Source organism: Triticum urartu, chromosome 7A (assembly GCF_056163025.1).
Source record: "Triticum urartu cultivar PI428250 chromosome 7A, HENAU_Tu73, whole genome shotgun sequence".
In the NCBI taxonomy this organism is placed as follows: domain Eukaryota; kingdom Viridiplantae; phylum Streptophyta; class Magnoliopsida; order Poales; family Poaceae; genus Triticum; species Triticum urartu.
Genome location: NC_141879.1, coordinates 697,854,986 through 697,875,796, shown reverse-complemented (window position 1 = coordinate 697,875,796; position 20,811 = coordinate 697,854,986). Strand labels below are relative to the sequence as shown.

The following is a 20,811-nucleotide window of genomic DNA, read 5'->3' as shown; positions in this document are numbered from 1 at the left end:
GCTTCTTGGGTCAAAAGCCTACAAAGTTCTTGTAATTTTAGAGTCTTTTTCCGCTTGATCTTTGTACTGTTTTTTTGGTTTTCTAGCGATTCACCGACAGGTCTTCTATATCTGTACATGTTGCTTATTTGAGGATACGGGGACCCTAGAAAGATCTGATATGCTTGGGTTGGATATATAGTTGAATTTCTTCTATTTTTCATTCGACAAATTCAGGTATTTCCACTCCTTTCTTGTAAAATGTTGCCTAAAAACATAATTTGAGAAAAGAAGAAAGAAAATGCTAGCAGATAAGTTAGATCCAATATATTTTATTTGGTAATGAAAAAGAGATGCTTTTAGGCCGAAAAAAATGATGTGCTTTGTTTCTCTTTTTTTTGCGCTGATTATGCTTTGTATCGATATAATTTATTTTTTTCACTATATTAGGCCCACCTTTTGCATTCGCCCCGGGCCTCCAAAAAGTTAGGACCGGCCCTGTGCTTACTGAATCAGATTACAGAACATTCAGTGCACTGTCTGAAAAAGAATGCAGTTTACCTGAACTGTTCATGAAGGGCGTCCATTTCCATTTTCCAGGGATGCATTTTCATACCAAAACCAAGCCTAGAAACTTCCAACGTAGGGAGGAGGCTGGAAGATTGCTGGAAATTTTGGCCAAGACAAACACATGATATGTTGGTTTGGATTCTCATGATCCGCTTTGTCTGAATTATGGACAGTCCATGTGTTCGCATGCATGGCGGAATTCAAATATGTAATGGATCAAATAGAGCAAATGTAGTTTTCTCTCTGTTTGTGGTTGGTGTCTAGCCATGTCACTTTATGCTCAGCTAGCCAAGAATATGGCTTGCATGTACTAGTGCATGTTTGTGTGGTGTGCCGAAAGAGATATGCAGTAGTATTTGCATTGTTACTCATTCCGTCGTAGTCTAGGTGGTTAGGATACTCGGCTCTCACCCGAGAGACCCGGGTTCAAGTCCCGGCGACGGAAGCTTTTTTTTTATAACTGCTTTTTCTAAAGTTGAACCCTCATTGACACTGAAAAGTACAGTATATTCAGAAGCCTTTTCATTTCTCTATCTATTTTTTCAGTTCAGTTTGGCAATCTGCTTCTGCGGAAACAGACGTCACGATCGGCGCATCGCGGCCGTCCACTCCGCTCCGATCCCGTTTGAAAAGAAAGAGAAGTCTAAAATTTGATTACTTTTTTCCTAAAGTTGAACCCTCATTGACACTGAAAAGTAAGTATATTCAGGAGCCTTTTCATTTCACTATCTATTTTTTTCAGTTAAGTTTGGTAATCTGTTTATGCGGAAAGAGACGTCATGATCGGCTCATCACGGCCGTCCACTCCGCTCCGACCCCGCCTGAAAAGAAAGAGTCCAAATTTTGATCCCTTGCTTCCTTCCCTCTTCTCCTTTCCCTCCGCCGATCGAAAAGCAGCCACCGACAGCCACCTCCCGCTCTCCGGCTGTGCTCCTTGCACACCCGCAGGTCACACCGATGCGGCCGCGGCGGGGCTATAAACCCGCTCCCAGAAGTCACTACTAACTGAATATCATTGCTTATAAAGCATATTCCCCCATTCCTCCAAAATAATGCTTCATCTCAGAGAAGTTTTTCACTGTCATCATTATTCTAAGAAGTTCTCAAATAGCCTATCATGTTTCAAGGTTGTGCAGAGTGCTTCTTGCAGTTGATGCTGTCGAAGGCTTCCAAATCTGTCCAGTATCCTACTTTGCTACCTAGCCGTGCAATACTCTGCACATGTACTGTACCCCATGAACATCTGTACCAAATTTAATCTGATACGCGTTTATACTGAAGATTCTTTACTTTGAATGATGTATTGGACCTAAAATCTTACTGCTCTCTAGCTGAATTTTGCATCTGCCCTTTGGAACCTTAACTAGCAATGCAGCTGCCCATTCTGCAAAACCACAAACTACGCTGTTAAATACCGAGGTGCTAGAACCTTGAGTGGGAAAAAACTTCAGCAAGAGGTAAGCTTTCTGCCCAGTGATTCTGATCAACATACAGCATCATGCTACCTGATGATTTCCAACAGGTCCTTCTTCTGAATTTCTTCCAGGAACAACATAGCATTAATGAGGCTGCGACGAGAAGACATTCCAAGAACACCGGTGGACACATATTCTACCACCATAGTAGTTGCAACTTGCAAGCCCACTGCAGTGCTAAAAGCTCACTTGGTAAACTGTTGATTTTTCTGACTTTCAGAGAGAGAGATCTCATGGCTCCCATGACCGTACCTGAAATTTTTCAGATATCATTTGTCTGTATGATTCTGAGACAATGGGAAGAAACTGTTCTAGATATAGATGTATGATGAACAGAGTAATTGCTACACTGCATGTTGAAAGAAAAAACAAATCTGCCAGTGGCAGTTAGAATGGCGATTTGGTACAGGAGTGTAGAATGATTAGTATTATTCATGGGAAGGAGTGTAGAACGATTCTGTGGGCGGCTCTGAAGACAAAGATAAAGTCCCAAATGTTCAGGCCTAAATTATATTTGTGGTGGTCAAGAACTCCACGTTAGCGTCCAGTCATCATGCTGCCGCAGTTGCTTTTGTTCCATGCGGTGCACCTTCCCTACTACAGAATCCCAGCCTGTAATTATTTTGTCTTTATCATTTTTATTAGCCCGTTAAGGTTCGGAGGTTTGCGCTCACTCTTAACTACTGTCAAAGTTCGGAATGCGACATCAGCATCAAATTTATTCTTCAGATCAGATGAAAACTTTTTGCTCGATTGGAGATTCTTCATATGAGATGCAAACTAGATCCACTTCCTTTGTTAGATGTTACAATAAATATTTGATAACTCCATTCCAGCTTCTTGCGATGATATGTTGGAGCTCAGTTTTGTTTTGAAAACTGTTTACTCACTATGCGCATTTACAATATGTTTACTGATGAATTACATTGCAGAACATTCTGCATGCTACTATGCTTACATTACAGAGTCCATTTTCAGGGATGCATTTTCATACCAAAGCCATCTGGAACCAGTCTAGAAACTTCCATCCAGAACTCACGAGAAGTACCAGTATATAGTATTAGCAAACTGGCAATAGCGACCATAGATTGAGCCAAACCCCTCGTCAGCTCCTAAGATAACACGAACCGCCAATGGTTAAGCTCCAAAGAGTTAGGTCATGTTTCACATGCCATAGCGCCCGTGAAGGAATCCGTCCAGTCACCGTTCGCGCCACCTTTTACAGTAAGCATCATGTGCCACCAATACATTATGCATCAAGCCGCGGCTATATAAACACGCATACACGGCACAGGACTGCACACATCACCAGCAAAGATCATAGTACTAACACAGTCACATCAATCGCCAATGGCGTCGTCCCGTCGGGTTCTTCTTGTGGCGCTGCTAGTGTCAATGGCAGCAGGTGTTGCAATGGGCAGGCCGGTGAGAAGCGACTTGGGTCTGGGTTTAGGTGGTGGGCTAGGCATAGGGCTTGATCTTGGGCTCGGTGGATCGGGTTCGGGCCAGGGGTCGGGTTACAGTGCTTGGTCGGGTCAGAACGGTGGCTCTCACACCGCGTCCGGTCATGGGTCGGGCACGGGCTCCGGTTACGGGTATGGCTCGGGCTCTGCTAATGGGGGCTCAGCTTCCGGTTGCGGTTCGGGTACGTCGTCTTGCTCGGGTTCGGGTTCTGGCTCTGGCTCCGTAGGCTTGGACACATCGATAAATGTCGGTGTTGGTGTCGGCGTCGGCTCGAATGGTGGGGCGAACGGTGGTCCGGACTGTAACACGGGTACCGGGTCGAACTATGGTTCCGGAGCGGGCTTGGGTTCGGGCTCTGGGTCTGGGTCCGGGTCAGGTGGAGGTTCATATTCCTCACGTGGGCGTGAGTCATCTGGTATTGGGTCGGGTTCGGGTGTATCGTCCGGGGTTGGCGGCGGGTCGAATGTCGGGCCAAGTGGTGGGTGCTTATCTTGTGGTTCCGCCACTGGTGGTGTTGTTGGTGGCTCCTCGTCGAATTCAAATTCGAATTCGGGGACTGGTTCAGGCTCCAACTCGTATGGTGGGTCGAATGCCGGTTCTTACTCGAATTCTGCAGCTGGGTCCGGCTCAAGCGTAGGCTCGGGATATGATTCCTCTGGCTCAGGTTCAGGTTCAGGTTCATCTTCTGGGTCAGGTTAGTGTTGTGTTTGGTTACTCTTCTCGTTGCTAACATTCACGCTTTTTTTCACGTGTCTCACCAAGGTTTTGCGTGTCTCAGGTGCGGCTTCATTTGGTGGATCACGTGTCGGTTCAAACTCCAACTCTGGCTCTACGTCGGGTGCAAACTCAGGGTCAAATTCTGGTGCAATCGGTGCATCAGGTAGTGGATCAAACTCCATGTCAAGTGCAAACTCGGGCGCGTTCGGTGCATCAGGCGGTGGATCAAACTCCATGTCGGGTTCGGGGTCAAGCTCTAACTCCGGCTCTATGTCGGGTGCAAACTCGGATGCTGGTTCGAGCTCTGGTGCGTTCGGTGCATCCGGTAGTGGATCAAACTCCATGTCTAGTTCAGGTTCCGGCTCAAGCTCAGCATCCGACTCGATGTTTACTCCTCGTCGTTACTGGAGTACTTTACAGGATTGCACGTTGATATGTAACATTGCACAATGTTCTAATCCTACGTTTGCAACCCCACAAAAAGTTTTATTCATTGCAACTGCAATCAAGTGTAACACGTGCTTGATTTTTCTACAGGGTCTACTGGATTCGGTTCCAGCACGGGCGCCGGTTCTAGCTCGAGCGCCTGGTCCGGCGCCGGCTCCGGCTCGAACCCCGGCTCATTCTCCGGAGCAGGATCCTCCAGCTGGTCCAGCTCGACGTCCGGCTCAACCTCGGGCGCAGGGTTCGGTCCCGGGGGACGGCCGGGGTTCGGCGTGGGCGGAGGAGGAACAGGCTACGGCGCGGGTTACGGGTCCGGTGGCGGGTCTGGCTGGGGCAAGCACCACTGAAAACTGATCCTCGTCGAGTGAACGAGTGATCGTTCACGTGCACTTTTTAAGGCCTTCATCACGCGTGATATTTTTCGTTTGTTTCTGGTTGGGTGGTGTAAGCATGCACCAACTTGTTTATTTTACGTCTCGTGGACGAGTTTGCGATTTCAATCGAATGGATCGTTGCAGAATCATGCGTTTGTGAAGAACAAGTCATGGAAAAGTTGAGCGAAACTCCTCGGCAAGTCACGTTGCCGGCAGGCTGTTCCCTTGTCGGGTCGTCGAAACCGGCATTGCTTGAGCTCTTGTGCCACGTGATTCCCGGCCGCGGTCGATCGGTCGATCTCGTCCCGTCCGGCGATCCGGCGGACCCGGCCGGTGAATGGGCCGATGAGACGTCACCGGTATCCGTTTCGATCGTCCGTGCCGGCAAGGGCACCGGAAAAGGCCGATCTGGGCAGGCACGCACGTACCGCCGGCCGGACCCCGTCGCCATGCACGAGACGGGCGCTCCGGCGATCGATCCTGACGCGCGACTCCATCCGGCCGCCCGGCCGTTCCGCTGCTCTCGGCACGGGTCGGGACACGCGTTCGTGGAGCACATGGAGCGCTCCGTATGCGCTGCTCTGCTCTCCGCCCGGCCGTCGAATTAGCGTCAGATGAAGTGGACGTATTGGTGTAGGTACAAATTTTTACTACTCTACTTTTCTAACAACCACTATTCTTTTTGTTCTAAAAAAACACTATTATGCTTTTGGAACGGAAATTTTTGAAAAGAAATCATCACCAGTGCATAATAATATCTTGATAACAATGTTTATGAGAGAGAATATAGAAGAGACATATATGTTTATAAAACATTTTTGGTTGGATTCTCCCCTCCCCTCCCCCCTCTTCATGTTCGAAATGATGCAACCATTTTTTTCCCTTGAAGAGAGGAACACAGCTTCTAGTTTCATTGCTGAACCAAAGTATACCGCGTGACTTCTACGCCAGGTTTTAAATCCGACACCTAGCTCACGACGCCAAACACCGAAACACTAATGGGGGTGTTCTATATTTCAGTGGGCACCACATGCGCACGCTACAAGGGCCGTCATCTTCTTCATCCATCGATCCATCCTCATATCCGATACTGACGCATCGATCTTGCCAGGCCTCTCTGCCATCGACGCCACCACGACGCCAGTCAGTATCGTCCTCCTACACGAGTCCATCGCCACCCATCAAATACCGAGCATTCATTATGAGTTTTCCAAACTGTCCAAATTCACAACCGAAATACCAAAAGAAATCACATTTCTAGCTCTAGCATCAAAAGTGTTTACAGATATTTACCTGAGACAAAATAATCGCTACATGTTTTGCGATGTTATTGAGAGTTATTTATCCAAAACCACCACACTTGGGGCTAGGGTAACCGGTCAGTACCACATTTAAGCCATGTCACAAAAAACCATCAACTCTGGGACTAATCGGTACCGCGGAGCACTGACTGGTCATTTTAGCCGTGAAAACAGCGAAACCGACAGGTCGGGCCCACCGGTCGGGTCGACGTGGCGCGGGCTGACGGACGCCGTTAGACGGAGGGGGACGGCCGTTTCCGCGACCGTGTATTAGTGGACCGTGCGGGTCGCTCGTCGGACCAGACCGCACCAGTGCACATCTGACCCCTCTGTCTCGACCTCGACGACCGCTGCCGCCGCCGCCACCGTCGTCTCGCCGCCGTCCGCCGGTCCGCCATGGTTTCCTGGAGCGAGGGGTCAAGCTCTTCTTCTTCGGACGACGAGTCAGTGACTAGCCAGGTACGTTCATTTGAGGATTCCAACATTTAGGGTTAGGGTTCTTGAGTTGGGGATTTCTTACCAAGTCGCTGATTTCTTCAATCTCTTTGGTTTTAAGCTTTCTAGGACTATCCCATGCTATGAACGGAGTGGCATTGCTCATGAGCTCTCCTCTCGCTGTCTGCATCGCGAGCCTTGCCTCAGGCTAGTAGCATTTGAATCTACGGACACTGGCCAACGTTTTCTTGCTTGCGCTGAGGAGAAGGTATGTTGGTTAGTACCGTATTTCGTTAACCTTAGTTAGGTCTTGCTCCATTCAAATGCCAGAAGGAAATTTTGCTCTGCTTATTAGTGTGAACAATTGTCATTGCCCACAGTTGGATTTAATTATGCTCTGACAGTAGTAAATTATGCTACGCCAGTGTAATTTGCTCCAAATAATTAAGTAGTGTACAACATTGTTAGTGCCAGTAGGAAATTATGCTATGGCAGTGTAATTTGCTCAAATAATTAAGTAGTGTACAACATTGTTAGTGCCAGCACTAAATTTTGTACTTACTAATGACAACATATATTTAGTTTATATGCTGTTAAAAGTGACAAAAATTTCTTATTGACAACACATATTAATTTGATAGGCTTTCTTAATTGTTTGTGCATTTAAATGAACACAATTTGATAGGCTTTCTTATTGACAACACATATTAATTTGATAGGCTCTCTTGTGTAGTATGATTGACAATATTTTTTCTGAATTATAGGCTGAACTAAAGTGCAACTATCTGGAGTGGATAGACCCTGAGTGGTCAGTGGCTATGCAGTTCTGCCTAACTGAATTGTGGGGCATGTATGACAAAGAAATCAATGACAGGGTGAGAGACAATGTTCAGCTTGGTGATCAGAATTACAAATTAGTTGGAGAAAAGAGGAATATGGAAGAAGAGCTGAGCTTTTTCAAACTTGATTTTGCAAAAATGGTGGCTGACAAGGAGGATGCTATTACTGAGCTGGGCAATACTAGGTTGGCTCTCAATGATCTGAAAGAGGAGATGGAGAAGAAGAAGCTGGCAGACCATGGTTGCACAAACCTACATCAGTTACTCAGGGCAAAGGCAGAGAAGGAGAGGGACAAGCTTGTGGTAGAGAGAGACCAAGTGCTCACAGAGAGAGACCAACTAAAGGAAGAGAAGAAAAAGCTAGAGTACATCATCTCTGATTTGCTGAAACAGAAGCATGGCTACAAGGACAAGATCAAGAAGTTGAAGGAGATCTATGATGAATTTTAATTATGTAATGTGGCATTGTACTGGTGTAGTTGTGCTCTGTTGCACTGAATAATCAACCCTACTAGAAGTGCACTGTACTGTTGTAATGGTTAAATTTGTACTGAATTATGCAGTTTATCTGCAAGTCTAGATTTTGAACTTATGGCATGAATTTGAACTTAATTTGTAGTGCTATCTCTTGTATCATATTGAGTACTCTATTATATTTACTTCACTCCAGGTGAAACTGGTGTGATAGTCAAATTATTGTGCATAGAAAAATTTGAAATACTAGTAACTTATGGCATGAGTATACCAGGAACTTTCTGGCATTATTATTATGCACATAATGTGATGATCAGGGAGTGCAAACAACATAGCAGTACAGAGTAAATGTAGTAGTGCAAGCACATAATTATAGATAGGTACATGATGATTGAAGCAAGCCAACATAGCAGTACACAAGAATAATAGATAGTAGTTCCTCATAGCATAAAACCAAGATCCATACATAGGTTTAGCATAACATTACACAACAGTAGTTCATAGTGGCACACATAGGTTCAACACAGCATTACATAAGTTCAAATTTAGTGTTGGCATAGATAAAGTGCTCTAGTGCCTGATGGAGCACACATGCACTTGGATACATAGTCAAACAAGAACTCTCAGTAGTTCCCACTGGCATAGAAGTACCCCTCCATCCTTTTGCTCATGTATCTTGCCCTTTTCGGCCTATATCCTATTGGCTGGCTAGTTGAAGCTTCTGCAGTAGTTCTTGGAGGATTGAAGCTTCTTGCACCTGTTTTTGCACCTCTCTTTGCAGCAGCAGTACCAGCACCAGAAGGAGAAGAATTTGCAGCTCTAGCAGATGAACCAGCAGCTCTAGCAGATGTAGCAGCAGCTCTAGCAGATTTGCCCCTTGAAGCAGCAGCAGCAGATCCCCTTGAAGCAGATGTAGAGCTTGCACCCCTAGGAGTTGTTGTACCAGATGTTGAGCTTCCCCCTTGCTGCCATGCAGGGGCTGTCCTGTTTTCCTGCAATTATTTTTGTTGGATAAATTTCAGTGATACTTAATGAGTGGTGAGATAGAGAAGGAAGTAAAAAATAACATACCATGTGTTTGTTCTTCCTAATTTGCAGATCTAGCCTCAATGGCTTTGCACAACTTGTGTATTTGTGGCCCTGCAACTTGCAGTTACTACAAGTTATTGTAGCCATTCTTGATGTCTGCTTTGCTTGAGGAGGCTCAAACCTGCCTTTCTTCCTTTTCTCTTCTGCTGGTCCATTCTTGTCTTCTTTGAACTGAGGTGGGTCAATGTCAGGAGTTGCAGTTTTCACCCAACAATCAGGACCAAGAACTGGGTAAATGATAGGCTTGTATGACTCCAAGTACATAGCCTTTTTGAAGAAAATATTTACATGGTCATCTGGTAGTTGTTTGGACCTGTAGATGGCAGAACAACCATGGTTGCAAGGAATTCCAGAGATGTCCCACTTCTTACAACCACATGTTTTCAGATTAGTGTCAACAGAGTAGGTCTTATCCCCACTACTCACTTGGAAAAGACCTGGTCCAACTATCAATGATTTGCAGTCCCTTGCATATCTCTTGTTCATCTCTAACCTCTCAACATAAGTTGGTGCAATTTCCCATCTTGAAACTAGTCCACCCTCTCTCTTTTGCTGATACCTTACCAGAAGTTTGTCCTTGATCCCATTGATCATGGTGACAATTGGCTTGTTCCTTACATCAAGTATGTACTTATTAAAAACTTCACTTAAGTTATTGATAACCAGATCAGTTTTGCAGTTAGTATCCATTGCATGTCTTGACCAAGCTTTTGGAGGAATCCTTGACATCCACTCCCAAGCAGCCTTGCACTCAGCCTTCATGCTTTCCATTGCCAACTGAAAGTCATGTTCAGTGTAAGCATATGCAGCTGCATCCATGCATTTCTTCAAGTCTTCTCCTCTGAATCCTGCTCTCTGAAAGTTGGCATAAATGTGCCTCAAGCAGTACCTATGAGGGCAGTTGGGAAAGACTGCTGTGACTGCATTCAACAGACCCTGCAAAGGATTTTGAATTTTTTAAAATGAAATAAATTATCAAAACAAATTTTAATTCAATTTAATTGTTGTAGTAATATTATATTGATTTAATATTACATTGATTTAATTCAATTTAATTGTTGTAGCTTGTCCTATGTTGGCCCATAAGGGTCACCCTAGGCTACCTTGACCGAAGTGTCGACAAGATGCGTTACCACTCGACACATGCCAACTAGGGTAGGTGGGAGGTTGGTTGGGCTATGGTGGCCCATAAGGGTCACGCTAGGCTATCTTGACCAAAGTATCAACAAGATGCGTTACCACTCGACACATGCCAACTAGGGTAGGTGGGAGGTTGGTTGGGCTATGGTGGCCCATAAGGGTCACCCTAGGCTATCTTGACCAAAGTATCGACAAGATGCGTTACCACTTGACACATGCCAACTAGGGTAGGTGGGAGGTTGGTTGGGCTATGGTGGCCCATAAGGGTCACCCTAGGCTATCTTGACCGAAGTATCGACAAGATGCGTTACCACTCGACACATGCCAACTAGGGTAGGTGGGAGGTTGGTTGGGCTATGGTGGCCCATAAGGGTCACCCTAGGCTACCTTGACCGAAGTGTCAACAAGATGCGTTACCACTCGACACATGCCAACTAGGGTAGGTGGGAGGTTGGTTGGGCTATGGTGGCCCATAAGGATCACCCTAGGCTATCTTGACCGAAGTATCGACAAGATGCGTTACCACTCGACACATGCCAACTAGGGTAGGTGGGAGGTTGGTTGGGCTATGGTGGCCCATAAGGGTCACCCTAGGCTACCTTGACCACTATACACATGCCAACTAGGGTAAGTGTTCAACAAATTAATGAACTAAATACACTAAATGCAGAACTAATTAGACTAAATACACTAAATGCATAACTAATTAAACAAATTAATGAACTAATTAGAGTACTAATTTAGGGACAAGTGACGATGTAGATAAACTCACCTTCTGTCTATCAGACATGAATGTGTACTTCCCAAATTTCCCCTCTCCAATCCCTCCTAGGGCATATTTGAGTTGAGTCAAAAACCATGACCAATTTGGTGTGTCTTCAACTCCAACCACTCCAAATGCTATGGGGTACATATTGTTGTTTGCATCCCTTCCAGTAGCAGCTAGTATTTGTGCCCCACTAGTTAACTTAATGAAACAACCATCTAGGCCTATGAATGGCCTGCATCCATTCAAAAATCCCTCAACACATGCATTCAAACAGAAAAAAGACCATGAAACCTTGGTCCTGCAGTTGGGTTTTCTCTTGTTTTTCCACTCACAGTACTGACAATGCATCTTGATCCAGGATTTGTAGCCTTCACAGTCTCCAAAAAATCTCTCAGCCTCTTGTATTGCCTCTTGTGATCTCCAAGCACAACCTCCTTTGCTTTCCTCTTTGCTCTCCATGCCATCATCTTGGGCACCTCAACACCAAACTGCCTCTTTACCTTGTCAACTATAGCAGGTACAGTAGTGTTGGGGTTTGATCTGATAGTTTCAAGCATTTTGTTGCCAAGCCACTTGGAGCTGATCCTTGTCTTCTCAGATTGGGTGGGACAGGTGTGCTCCAATACCATCTTCTTAATGCAGAAAGTGGGCTCATTACTGATCTTTGCTGCAACAATGTGGAACTGACAGCCCTCTCCATCACAACACACTATTACCCTATCATTACAGTTTCTGTGATATTTGTATCTTCTAAGTTGTTTCACATGCAAATTCACAAGAGCCTCTCTAAATTGGTACACATCTCTGAAACAAAGCCTAAGCTGGAATTGCTGCTCTGGATGCAGCCTGCCCTCATCATACCAGACCCTAGGTGGTCTTTTCTTAGCTCTGCTCTTTCTACCAGAGGGGATTATAAAAGACATAGGTTCATTGCCATCATCATCAGCTTCAAAGCCTGTATCATCCTCTTCTAAAGATGGATACCAGTCCTCATTCATGCTTCTGTTAGCACTAGAGTGGGACCTACTAGTAGGCCTAGGCCTCTTTATCTTCTTCTGAACAGGCTCATGAACTGCTATCTCTTGACAGTCATCATCCTCTTCCTCCAAGTCTATGCCATATAAATCTTCAGGGTCTGTGTCTCCTTCACAGTGTGTACTGCTCATGTATTGAGCTCTCTTCCTCTTAATGTCAGCAATTGTGTCTTTCAGATCACTGTCCACTTTCCTCCTCTGTTCTTCTTCTCTAGCTACATTATCTTCTTCTTCATAGTCCATGGAATCTGAATCTGCATCTGAGAGGTCTTCATGAGCTACAAAGTCTTCATCAAATACTGAGTCATCATCTTCATCAGATGTGTCCTCATTTCCTGCATGCTCTTCCTCATCTATATCAAACTGGAAATCTGCATAATTAACACTAACTTGAGTGTTAACCTGTTGCAATGCATTATTTTCCTCATCTGCATCTACCATCTCTGGCTCAATTGGGTGATCTTGTGTCCCAAGCAGTAACTGGCATGGTGGAGGAACTGATTTTATTGGCATATAGTTCACACTTTCTTGTGTACCAAGAAAATATGATGAGCCAACATGATCAGTGTTTGTTTTGTGCACAACACCTGACTCATTAACAGCAAATACAACTGGTGGGTCCACTGTTAAATCTTCAATTGTTTCATCTGGGTCCACTTCTTCATCTTCTGCACTTTTGTTAACTGGTGCTTGCTTTATATCTAATTTCCCCTCTTTAACATACAAACACAGTGTCTGACTGCTTTTAAACTGCTTTATCATCTCATCCACTTCAGTGTTGTTTCTGATGAAAGTAATCCCTTGCAGCCCTGTGCAATCCTTCCTCAAGTAGCAAATACTGTCATCACTTCCATATCCATTTCTGACCATCACATTAAGCAAACTGCCATAAGTGATGTCTCTCTCATACATCTTCACAAGGGCATATTTTTTGGCAGCATCTTTAGAAGGAAACTGAAAATATAATGACCATGGCTCCTCAGGCCTACAAAACACAAAACATATTAAAACATATTAATGACCATGACATTTTCAGTAACATTTTCAAGCCTACAGAATACAAATCAAATTCATGACCATGACATTTTGAGTGCCACAATAAAAACTATGACATATTCACATATAAAACAAAGTAACAACAATAAGATCTATGCCACAAGAGCCAACAAATGCAGAATAAACTATGATACATTTAGTAATTCAGAAAAAAAACAAAGGAAAAAACTTCATCTAGGCATAGGAGCTTCCTCCCCCAACGAAGCAGTATTGCTAGAAGTAACCCTAGGCATCCTAACTAACTGAGTACTCCAACTAAGCAGTATTGCTAGAACCCTAACCCTAGGTTTTTGCACTGAGATTTACCTGGGTGGAGATGGATGCCCGGGGGGTACTTCCTCCCCCAACGAATCAGCCGCCGCCGACGCCTTCTCCGCATCCGCAACATCCTTCTCTGCCTCCTCCGCATGCTGCGACGGTGGCGGCAGGACAACTTTTCCCCAATCCGCCGTCGAGTGCGAATCGCCATCGGGGTTGGGGCCCAACTTGCCAACGGGGTCGCATTGCTGGCGGCGGCCACCGGAAGAATGACCACCGCCGCCGGAGCCGTCGAGACCTTCTCCGCCATAGCCGTCACCGGAGCTGGTCGCCATGAGCAGAGCGGGAGGAACGCGCGGGAGGGAAACTGAATCAGGGATTGGACGACGAAATGGCAGGGGCGTGACCTAATACACGGGTGCAGAAACGACCGTCCCCCTCCGTCTAACGGCGTCCGTCAGACCGCGCCACGTCGACCCGATAGGTGGGCCCGACCTGTCGGTTTCGCTGTTTCCGCGGCTAAAACGGCCAGTCAGTGCTCCGCGGTACCGATTAGTCCCAGAGTTGGTGGTTTTTTGTGACATGGCTTAAATGTGGTACCGACCGGTTACCCTAGCCCCAAGTGTGGTGGTTTTGGGTAAATAACTCTATTATTGATGACGTTACCAGCGCTAAAAGTACGAAACTGGTTTTCGTAATGAAATAATGTACATGGTGCAAATAATTAACTCAAAAAGAAAGCCCAATGAGACTTTGTGTTGAATCAGCATTTGTTGAATCTCAGTCCATGCTATATTTGTTAGATCTTGAGTGAACATTCATGAAGAATTTTTCTTTTTAGTTTTTTCTTCATACATCTTATGTCACTTGACTAAGACCTAGACATAGTCATTTTGAATATTCTTCAGAGAAGTTAGTTTATCCTTCTTGCTGGGCATCCCCTATGTGTACGGCCGAAAAAGTGAAATTGTAAATGTATTTTTACCATAAGTGCTTCCAACATTAGAAGACAGATATAGCAATAACAAACACCAAAATATATAACAATCTAGCCACTCAAATGCGTGGGTCACACTCACAGCCACTAACAAATGTATGAAGCAGCACATGCATGGAGTTATTTAGACTTGTAGGCATCAGTAACCGTGTGAGGCATCCAGATCTTGATCTCAAGCCCTGGTTGGCTCGTCATCGTCAAAACTCAAAGATTGGATGGGACGCACATCAGATCCTGCTCTGTATGATAGTTAACTTGCCTGCCAATTAAACCTAACAAGACGGCTGCAACAGTCGGGCTGTCAGGCGTTGTGCAGTGAACTCATAGCATGCCCTATCATCCAGGGATACCCACATATACACTTCGGGTTCGTTAATCTGATGCAAATCTGACAGGCACGTAGACTGACTTCCATTGATATTCACTCCACCTCGAAATATCATGCAGGACGCTCTATAACAAATCTGAAGGCTGCGAATATGACACACCTGTTAGTGTTGCTCCTAGTCATCGTCAGAACTGAGACGGGACCCACATTAACCCTCATCTGTCTGCTAAATATACCTGACAAGACGGCCGCAACGACCGGGCTGGACCAAAGGACCGCGGGACACGGTCCGGTGCAGCCAGCTACAGTATTGATATACCATCATAAGATGGATTACCTACATGCGGTTCAGTTTGGTTATCACACGATAGGCACGCAGACTGACTTGTAGTAGTACCCTACCTCCACAAACATCTCGGAGACGGACAGCGAATGATCATCAGCCTACTCTATGTAATTACTAATTAGTGCCCCTCCTCACCTGCAACTCCCCCATCTCAATTTTGGTACGATAACGTTGCTACCAAAGAAAAAAGAAGCAGTTCGAATCGAGCAGTTTAGGCCAATTTGGTTTTTGAATGTGAGTTTCAAAATACTCGCAAAAGTCGGAACCAATAGACTGACACGGATCGCACATTCGGTGGTGCAACCGAGTCAAACCGCTTTCATGCCTGGGAGACATGTCCTAAAAAGGATTGTTGTCTTAAATGAAACGTTGCATGAAATCCATTAGAAGAAACTTGATGGAGTGATCTTCAAAGTGGATTTCGAGAAGGCATATGATAAAGTCAAGTGACCGTTCCTTCAGCAGGCCATGCTCATGAAGGGGTTTAACAAAACATGGAGGAATTAGGTGGATTCCTTGGTCCAAAAAGGTAGTGTCAGGTAAAGGTAAATGATGACATCGGTCATTATTTTCAGACTCATACGGGTTTAAATCAAGGAGATTCGATGTCTCCTATCTTATTCAGCATAGTGGCTGACATGTTGGTCGTGCTTATTGGTCGTGCAAAGGAGAACGGCCAAGTGGGTGGACTCGTCCCTCATCTGGTCGATGGGGGAGTCTCCATCCTACAATATGCCGACGACACTGTCATTTTCATGGAGCATGATCTTGCAAAGGCTAGGAATATGAAGCTACTGCTGTGTATTTTTTGAACAACTGTTGGGACTAAAGATTAGCTTTCATAAGATCGAATTGTTTTGCTTTGGTAGGGCTAAAAAGGACCAGATGTATATCGGCATTTGTTCGGATGTGAATTGGGATCCTTACCGTTCAGTTATCTAGGTACTCCGATTCAACATCGTAAATTGACTAATAAAGAATGGAAATGCATCGAAGATCGATTTGAAAAAAAATAAGCTGCTGGAAGCGTAAGCACTACAAAAAAAGACACATCCGTGACATTTTGGGCCGAATGAAATTTTTTTCTGTCATAGATATGACACTTCTATGACGATAATTGTGACAAAACCCGGTATCATCATAGATGTGGTGGGCTCCTACTTCTATGACAAAAAATCATGACAGAAAATGGGTTTTTCGTCTTGGGCAGGCCGGAGACGTAGCTGTATGACATTCTTTGGGCCGTCCATGACAGAAAAAACCGTGGTAGAAGCGAGGGGGGGGGGATTTCGAGGAGTTCCCGGTTACGGTGGGAGGTCGGGGGCCGAGCGATGCGCGTTTCTCTCGTACACGTACGCGCGTGTGTGCAAGGCGTTGGCTCTAACTGAACCCGAGCGAGGCGTTGGGCTCTAACTGAACCCGAGCGATTGCACTGCAGGCTATGCGTTATTGAACCCGAGCGATCGATCGATGGCTGTTAACTGAACCCGATCGAGTGATTCCTTCGCTACTGCTGCTAACTGAAGCCGATCGATTGGATGAATAGTGAGCGTTGCCGTGGGGGTTGGATGAACAGTGAACGGTGGCGTTGCCTCTTGATGAACAGGACCCCGTGGTGTGGTGGAGGGCTGGATGAACAGTAGACGGTGGAGGGGTGCCCGTGGAGGGGTGGTTGAACAGAACCCCGTGGTGTGCAGGGCTGGATGAACAATAGACAGTGGAGGAGTGGTTGAACAGTAGTCGGTGGAGTAGCGCGCGGTGGAGGCTGGATGAACAGGAGCCCGTGGAGGCTGGAGGAGGTCGACGGTAGCCCGTGGAGGCTGGAGGAGGTCGACGGTGGAGATGAACAATATCCCGTGGAGTCCTGTTTTGCGATACACCACACCCCTCCTGATGAACAGGACCCCCGTTTCGACCGTAGGAGGTCCGTTTCGTCCGTTTTGCGGTACGCCACACCCCTCCCGATCAATAGGACCCCCGATTCGATCATAGGAGGTCCGTTTCCTCCGTTTTGCGGTACGCCACACCCGTCCCGATCAACAGGACCCCCGTTTCGACCGTAGGAGGTCCGTTTCCTCCGTTCTGCGGTACGCCAGGCCTCGTTTCCATCACCTGTTCCGTCCAAGCCCTCCCGACGACCACACATTCCGTTCCGACCCAACCGGTTGGCTCCCACGCGTTTCGTTGCCTCCCGATGAACACGAGGCATTCCGTTGCCTCCCCATGAACACGACGCATTCCGTTGCCTCCCCATGAACACGACGACGACGTTGTTTCTCCGTTCCGACCCAGCCATGTACACGAGCCCTCGCCGTACATATGCGCGAGTAGGTGTTCGAGACCCCGCCCGTATGTACACATACGTGGCCGTATTTTCTTTCTTGCACCCTGTCCGCTATACGTACGTGTACATGCTATTTGCGCGCCTCTATATCCACCAGTATATATGTACATACACGTTCGCGACCAGAATGACAACGCTACGTACGCTTCGACCATGTGGTCCCGACTGTCAGGCACTTCCTTGCGTGCGAAGATGTAGCTGGTGGGTCCCAGCAATCAGGGGGGCGAATCATTTTTTTTGCCCAGACGCACTTCCTTGCGTGCGAAGATGTAGCCGGTGGGTCCCAGCAGTCAGGGGGTCGAATCGTTTTTTTTGCCCGGACGCACTTCCTTGCGTGCGAAGATGTAGCTGGTGGATCCCAACAGTCAGGGGAAAACGTTTTTTCACGAAATATAGTGGCCTGTCCGGTGGGTCCCAGCTGTCAGGTGGAGGAATCATTATTTTCTGCGTAATAAGGAGGCACTTCCTTGCTGCGGCCGTGGACCCAGCTGTCAGCCTCTCCACGTACAGTCCACATCCGATGGAAGTCGTTCCTTGACCACGTTGACCACGCCGCGCCGAGAGCACCAGGGCGGTGGACGACGGCGAGGCCTAGGAAGGGGACGACGCGGCAGTGGAAGCCCGCGCGGAGAGGAGTACGAGGGTTCACTGGTTCGGCTACGGTGTGAGGCTGCTGTCGCCGTAGGGCCTGGCCAGCGGTGGGAATAGTAGGGGGTGGTGAGGCCTCCGCGGTAGCACATTCGGCCACGGGAGGCAGGAGGATGTGGCACGACCGGCGCTGCTTTGGGCGGCTGGAGCAAGAAGATCATAGGTTGAAGAAGCACTACGGCCGTTGGATGGACATTGTACGGTCACTAGAGCTAGAGTCGTTTATATTGACTAAGTTGACAAAGCCCTCCGTCCCCGTCAACTTAGTAGGCCCACAAGTCAGCCTCCCACCAAGGTGAGTCCCAGCTAGCAGGGGGTATTCATTTTTTTGTGCGTAATAAGGAGGCACTTCCGGTGGGTCCGAGCTGACAGCAGGGGGTGTTGGGGAACGTAGTAATTTCAAAAAAATTCCTACGCACACGCAAGATCATGGTGATGCATAGCAACGAGAGGGGAGAGTATTGTCTACGTACCCTCGTAGACCGGCAACGGAAGCGTTGACACAACGTAGAGGAAGTAGTCATACGTCTTCCCGATCCGACCGATTGAAGTACCGAACGTACGGCACCTCTGAGTTCTGCACACGTTCAACTCGGTGACGTCCCTCGAGCTCCGATCCAGCCGAGTGTTGAGGGAGAGTTTTGTCAGCACGACAGCGTGATGACGGTGATGATGTTCTACCGACGCAGGGCTTCGCCTAAGTAGTGCTACGATATGACCGAGGTGGAATATGGTGGAAGGGGCACCGCACACGGCTAAGGAATGATCACGAAGATCAACTTGTGTGTCATGGGGTGCCCCCTTGCCCCCGTATATAAAGGAGGGAGGGGAGAGGTGCGGCCGGTGTTGGGGAACGTAGTAATTTCAAAAAAATTCCTACGCACACGCAAGATCATGGTGATGCATAGCAACGAGAGGGGAGAGTGTTGTCCACGTACCCTCGTAGACCGAAAGCGGAAGCGTTAGCACAACGCGGTTGATGTAGTCGTACGTCTTCACGGCCCGACCGATCAAGCACCGAAACTACGGCACCTCCGAGTTCTAGCACACGTTCAGCTCGATGACGATCCCCGAACTCCGATCCAGCAGAATGTCGGGGAAGAGTTCCATCAGCACGACGGCATGGTGACGATCTTGATGTTCTACTGTCGCAGGGCTTCGCCTAAGCACCACTACAATATCATCGAGGGCTATGGTGGAGGGGGCACCGCACACGGCTAAGAGATCAATGATCAACTGTTGTGTCTGGGGTGCCCCCCTGCCCCTGTATATAAAGGAGCAAGGGGGAGGAGGTGCGGCCAGGCAAGGGGCGCGCCAGGAGGAGTCCTACTCCTCCTGGGAGTAGGACCCCCCCTTTCCATGTTGGACTAGGACTTGGGGGGAAAGGAGAGAGAGGGAAAAGGAAAGGGGGGGGGGCGCCGACCCCCCTCCTTGTCCAATTCGGACTGGGGGGAAGGGCGTGCGGCTGCCCCTTGGCCTCCTCTCCACTTCCTCCACTAGGCCCATTAAGGCCCATTAGGTTACCGGGGAGTTCCGGTAATCTCTGGATACTCCAGTAAAATGCCGATTTCACCCGGAACACTTCCGATGTCCAAACATAGGCTTCCAATATATCAATCTTCATGTCTCAACCATTTCGAGACTCCTCGTCATGTCCGTGATCATATCCGGGACTCCGAACAACCTTTGGTACATCAAAATATATAAACTCATAATGAAACTGTCATCGTAACGTTAAGCGTGCGGACCCTACGGGTTCGAGAACAATGTAGACATGACCGAGACATCTCTCTGGTCAATAACCAATAGCGGAACCTGGATGCTCATATTGGCTCCTACATTTTCTAGGAAGATCTTTATCGGTCAGACCGCATAACAACATACGTTGTTCCCTTTGTCATCGGTATGTTACTTGCCCAAGATTCGATCGTTGGTATCTCAATACCTAGTTCAATCTCGTTACTGGCAAGTCTCTTTACTCGTTCCGTAATACATCATCCCGCAACTAACTCATTAGTTGCAATGTTTGCAAGGCTTAAGTGATGTGCATTACCGGGAGGGCCCAGAGATACCTCTCCGACAGTCGGAGTGACAAATCCTAATCTCAAAATACGCCAAACCAACAAGTACCTTCGGAGACACCTATAGAGAACCTTTATAATCACCCAGTTACGTTGTGACATTTGGTAGCACACAAAGTGTTCCTCCGGTAAACGGGAGTTGCATAATCTCATAGTCATAGGAACATGTATAAGTTATGAAGAAAGCAATAGCAACAAACTAAACGGTCAAGTGCTAAGCTAATGGAATGGGTCAAGTTAATCACATCATTCTCCTAATGATGTGATCCCGTTAATCAAATGACAACTCATGTCTATGGCTAGGAAACATAACCATCTTCGATCAACGAGCTAGTCAAGTAGAGGCATACTAGTGACACTCTGTTTGTCTATGTATTCACACATGTATTATGTTTCCGGTTAATACAATTCTAGCATGAATAATAAACGTTTATCATGGTATAAGGAAATAAATAATAACTTTATTATTGCCTCTAGGGCATATTTCCTTCAGCCGGCCCCTAGGGGTGCGCCTGGAGGAGTCCTACTCCCACCTCTTGCCTTGTTGGAGAAGGAAAGGGGAAGGGGGAAAGAGGAAAGGGGGGCGCCACCCCCCTTCCTTGTCCTATTCGGACTAGGGGGAAGGGGTGCGCGGCCTGCCCTGGCCGGC

General features: G+C 47.0%; 2 protein-coding genes and 1 non-coding gene across 4 annotated transcripts; all 3 read left to right on the top strand.

Moving 5' to 3' along the window:
• Positions 1-921: 921 nt before the first annotated feature.
• Positions 922-994, top strand: TRNAE-CUC (transfer RNA glutamic acid (anticodon CUC)). Its single transcript has one exon. It is a non-coding gene; the product is annotated as a tRNA-Glu (tRNA).
• A 2,327-nt stretch (positions 995-3,321) lies between these two features.
• LOC125525672 (uncharacterized) lies at positions 3,322-5,169 on the top strand. Of its 2 annotated transcripts, none has more exons than XM_048690672.2 (3): positions 3,322-4,182; positions 4,267-4,512; positions 4,743-5,169. In XM_048690672.2, the coding sequence occupies exons 1-3, from the start codon at positions 3,375-3,377 to the stop codon at positions 4,994-4,996; spliced, it is 1,308 nt and encodes a 435-aa protein (XP_048546629.2). In that variant the 5' UTR covers positions 3,322-3,374; the 3' UTR covers positions 4,997-5,169. The 2 variants fall into 2 exon arrangements, with proteins under 2 accessions (XP_048546629.2, XP_048546628.2); XM_048690671.2 differs by having other exon boundaries at positions 4,267-4,560.
• A 137-nt stretch (positions 5,170-5,306) lies between these two features.
• LOC147961724 (uncharacterized) lies at positions 5,307-8,199 on the top strand. Its single transcript, XM_087536103.1, has 3 exons — positions 5,307-6,783; positions 6,881-7,027; positions 7,524-8,199. Exons 1-3 carry the CDS (start codon positions 6,721-6,723, stop codon positions 8,046-8,048), a joined length of 735 nt encoding a protein of 244 aa, XP_087392229.1. The 5' UTR covers positions 5,307-6,720; the 3' UTR covers positions 8,049-8,199.
• The last annotated feature ends 12,612 nt before the right edge of the window (positions 8,200-20,811 follow it).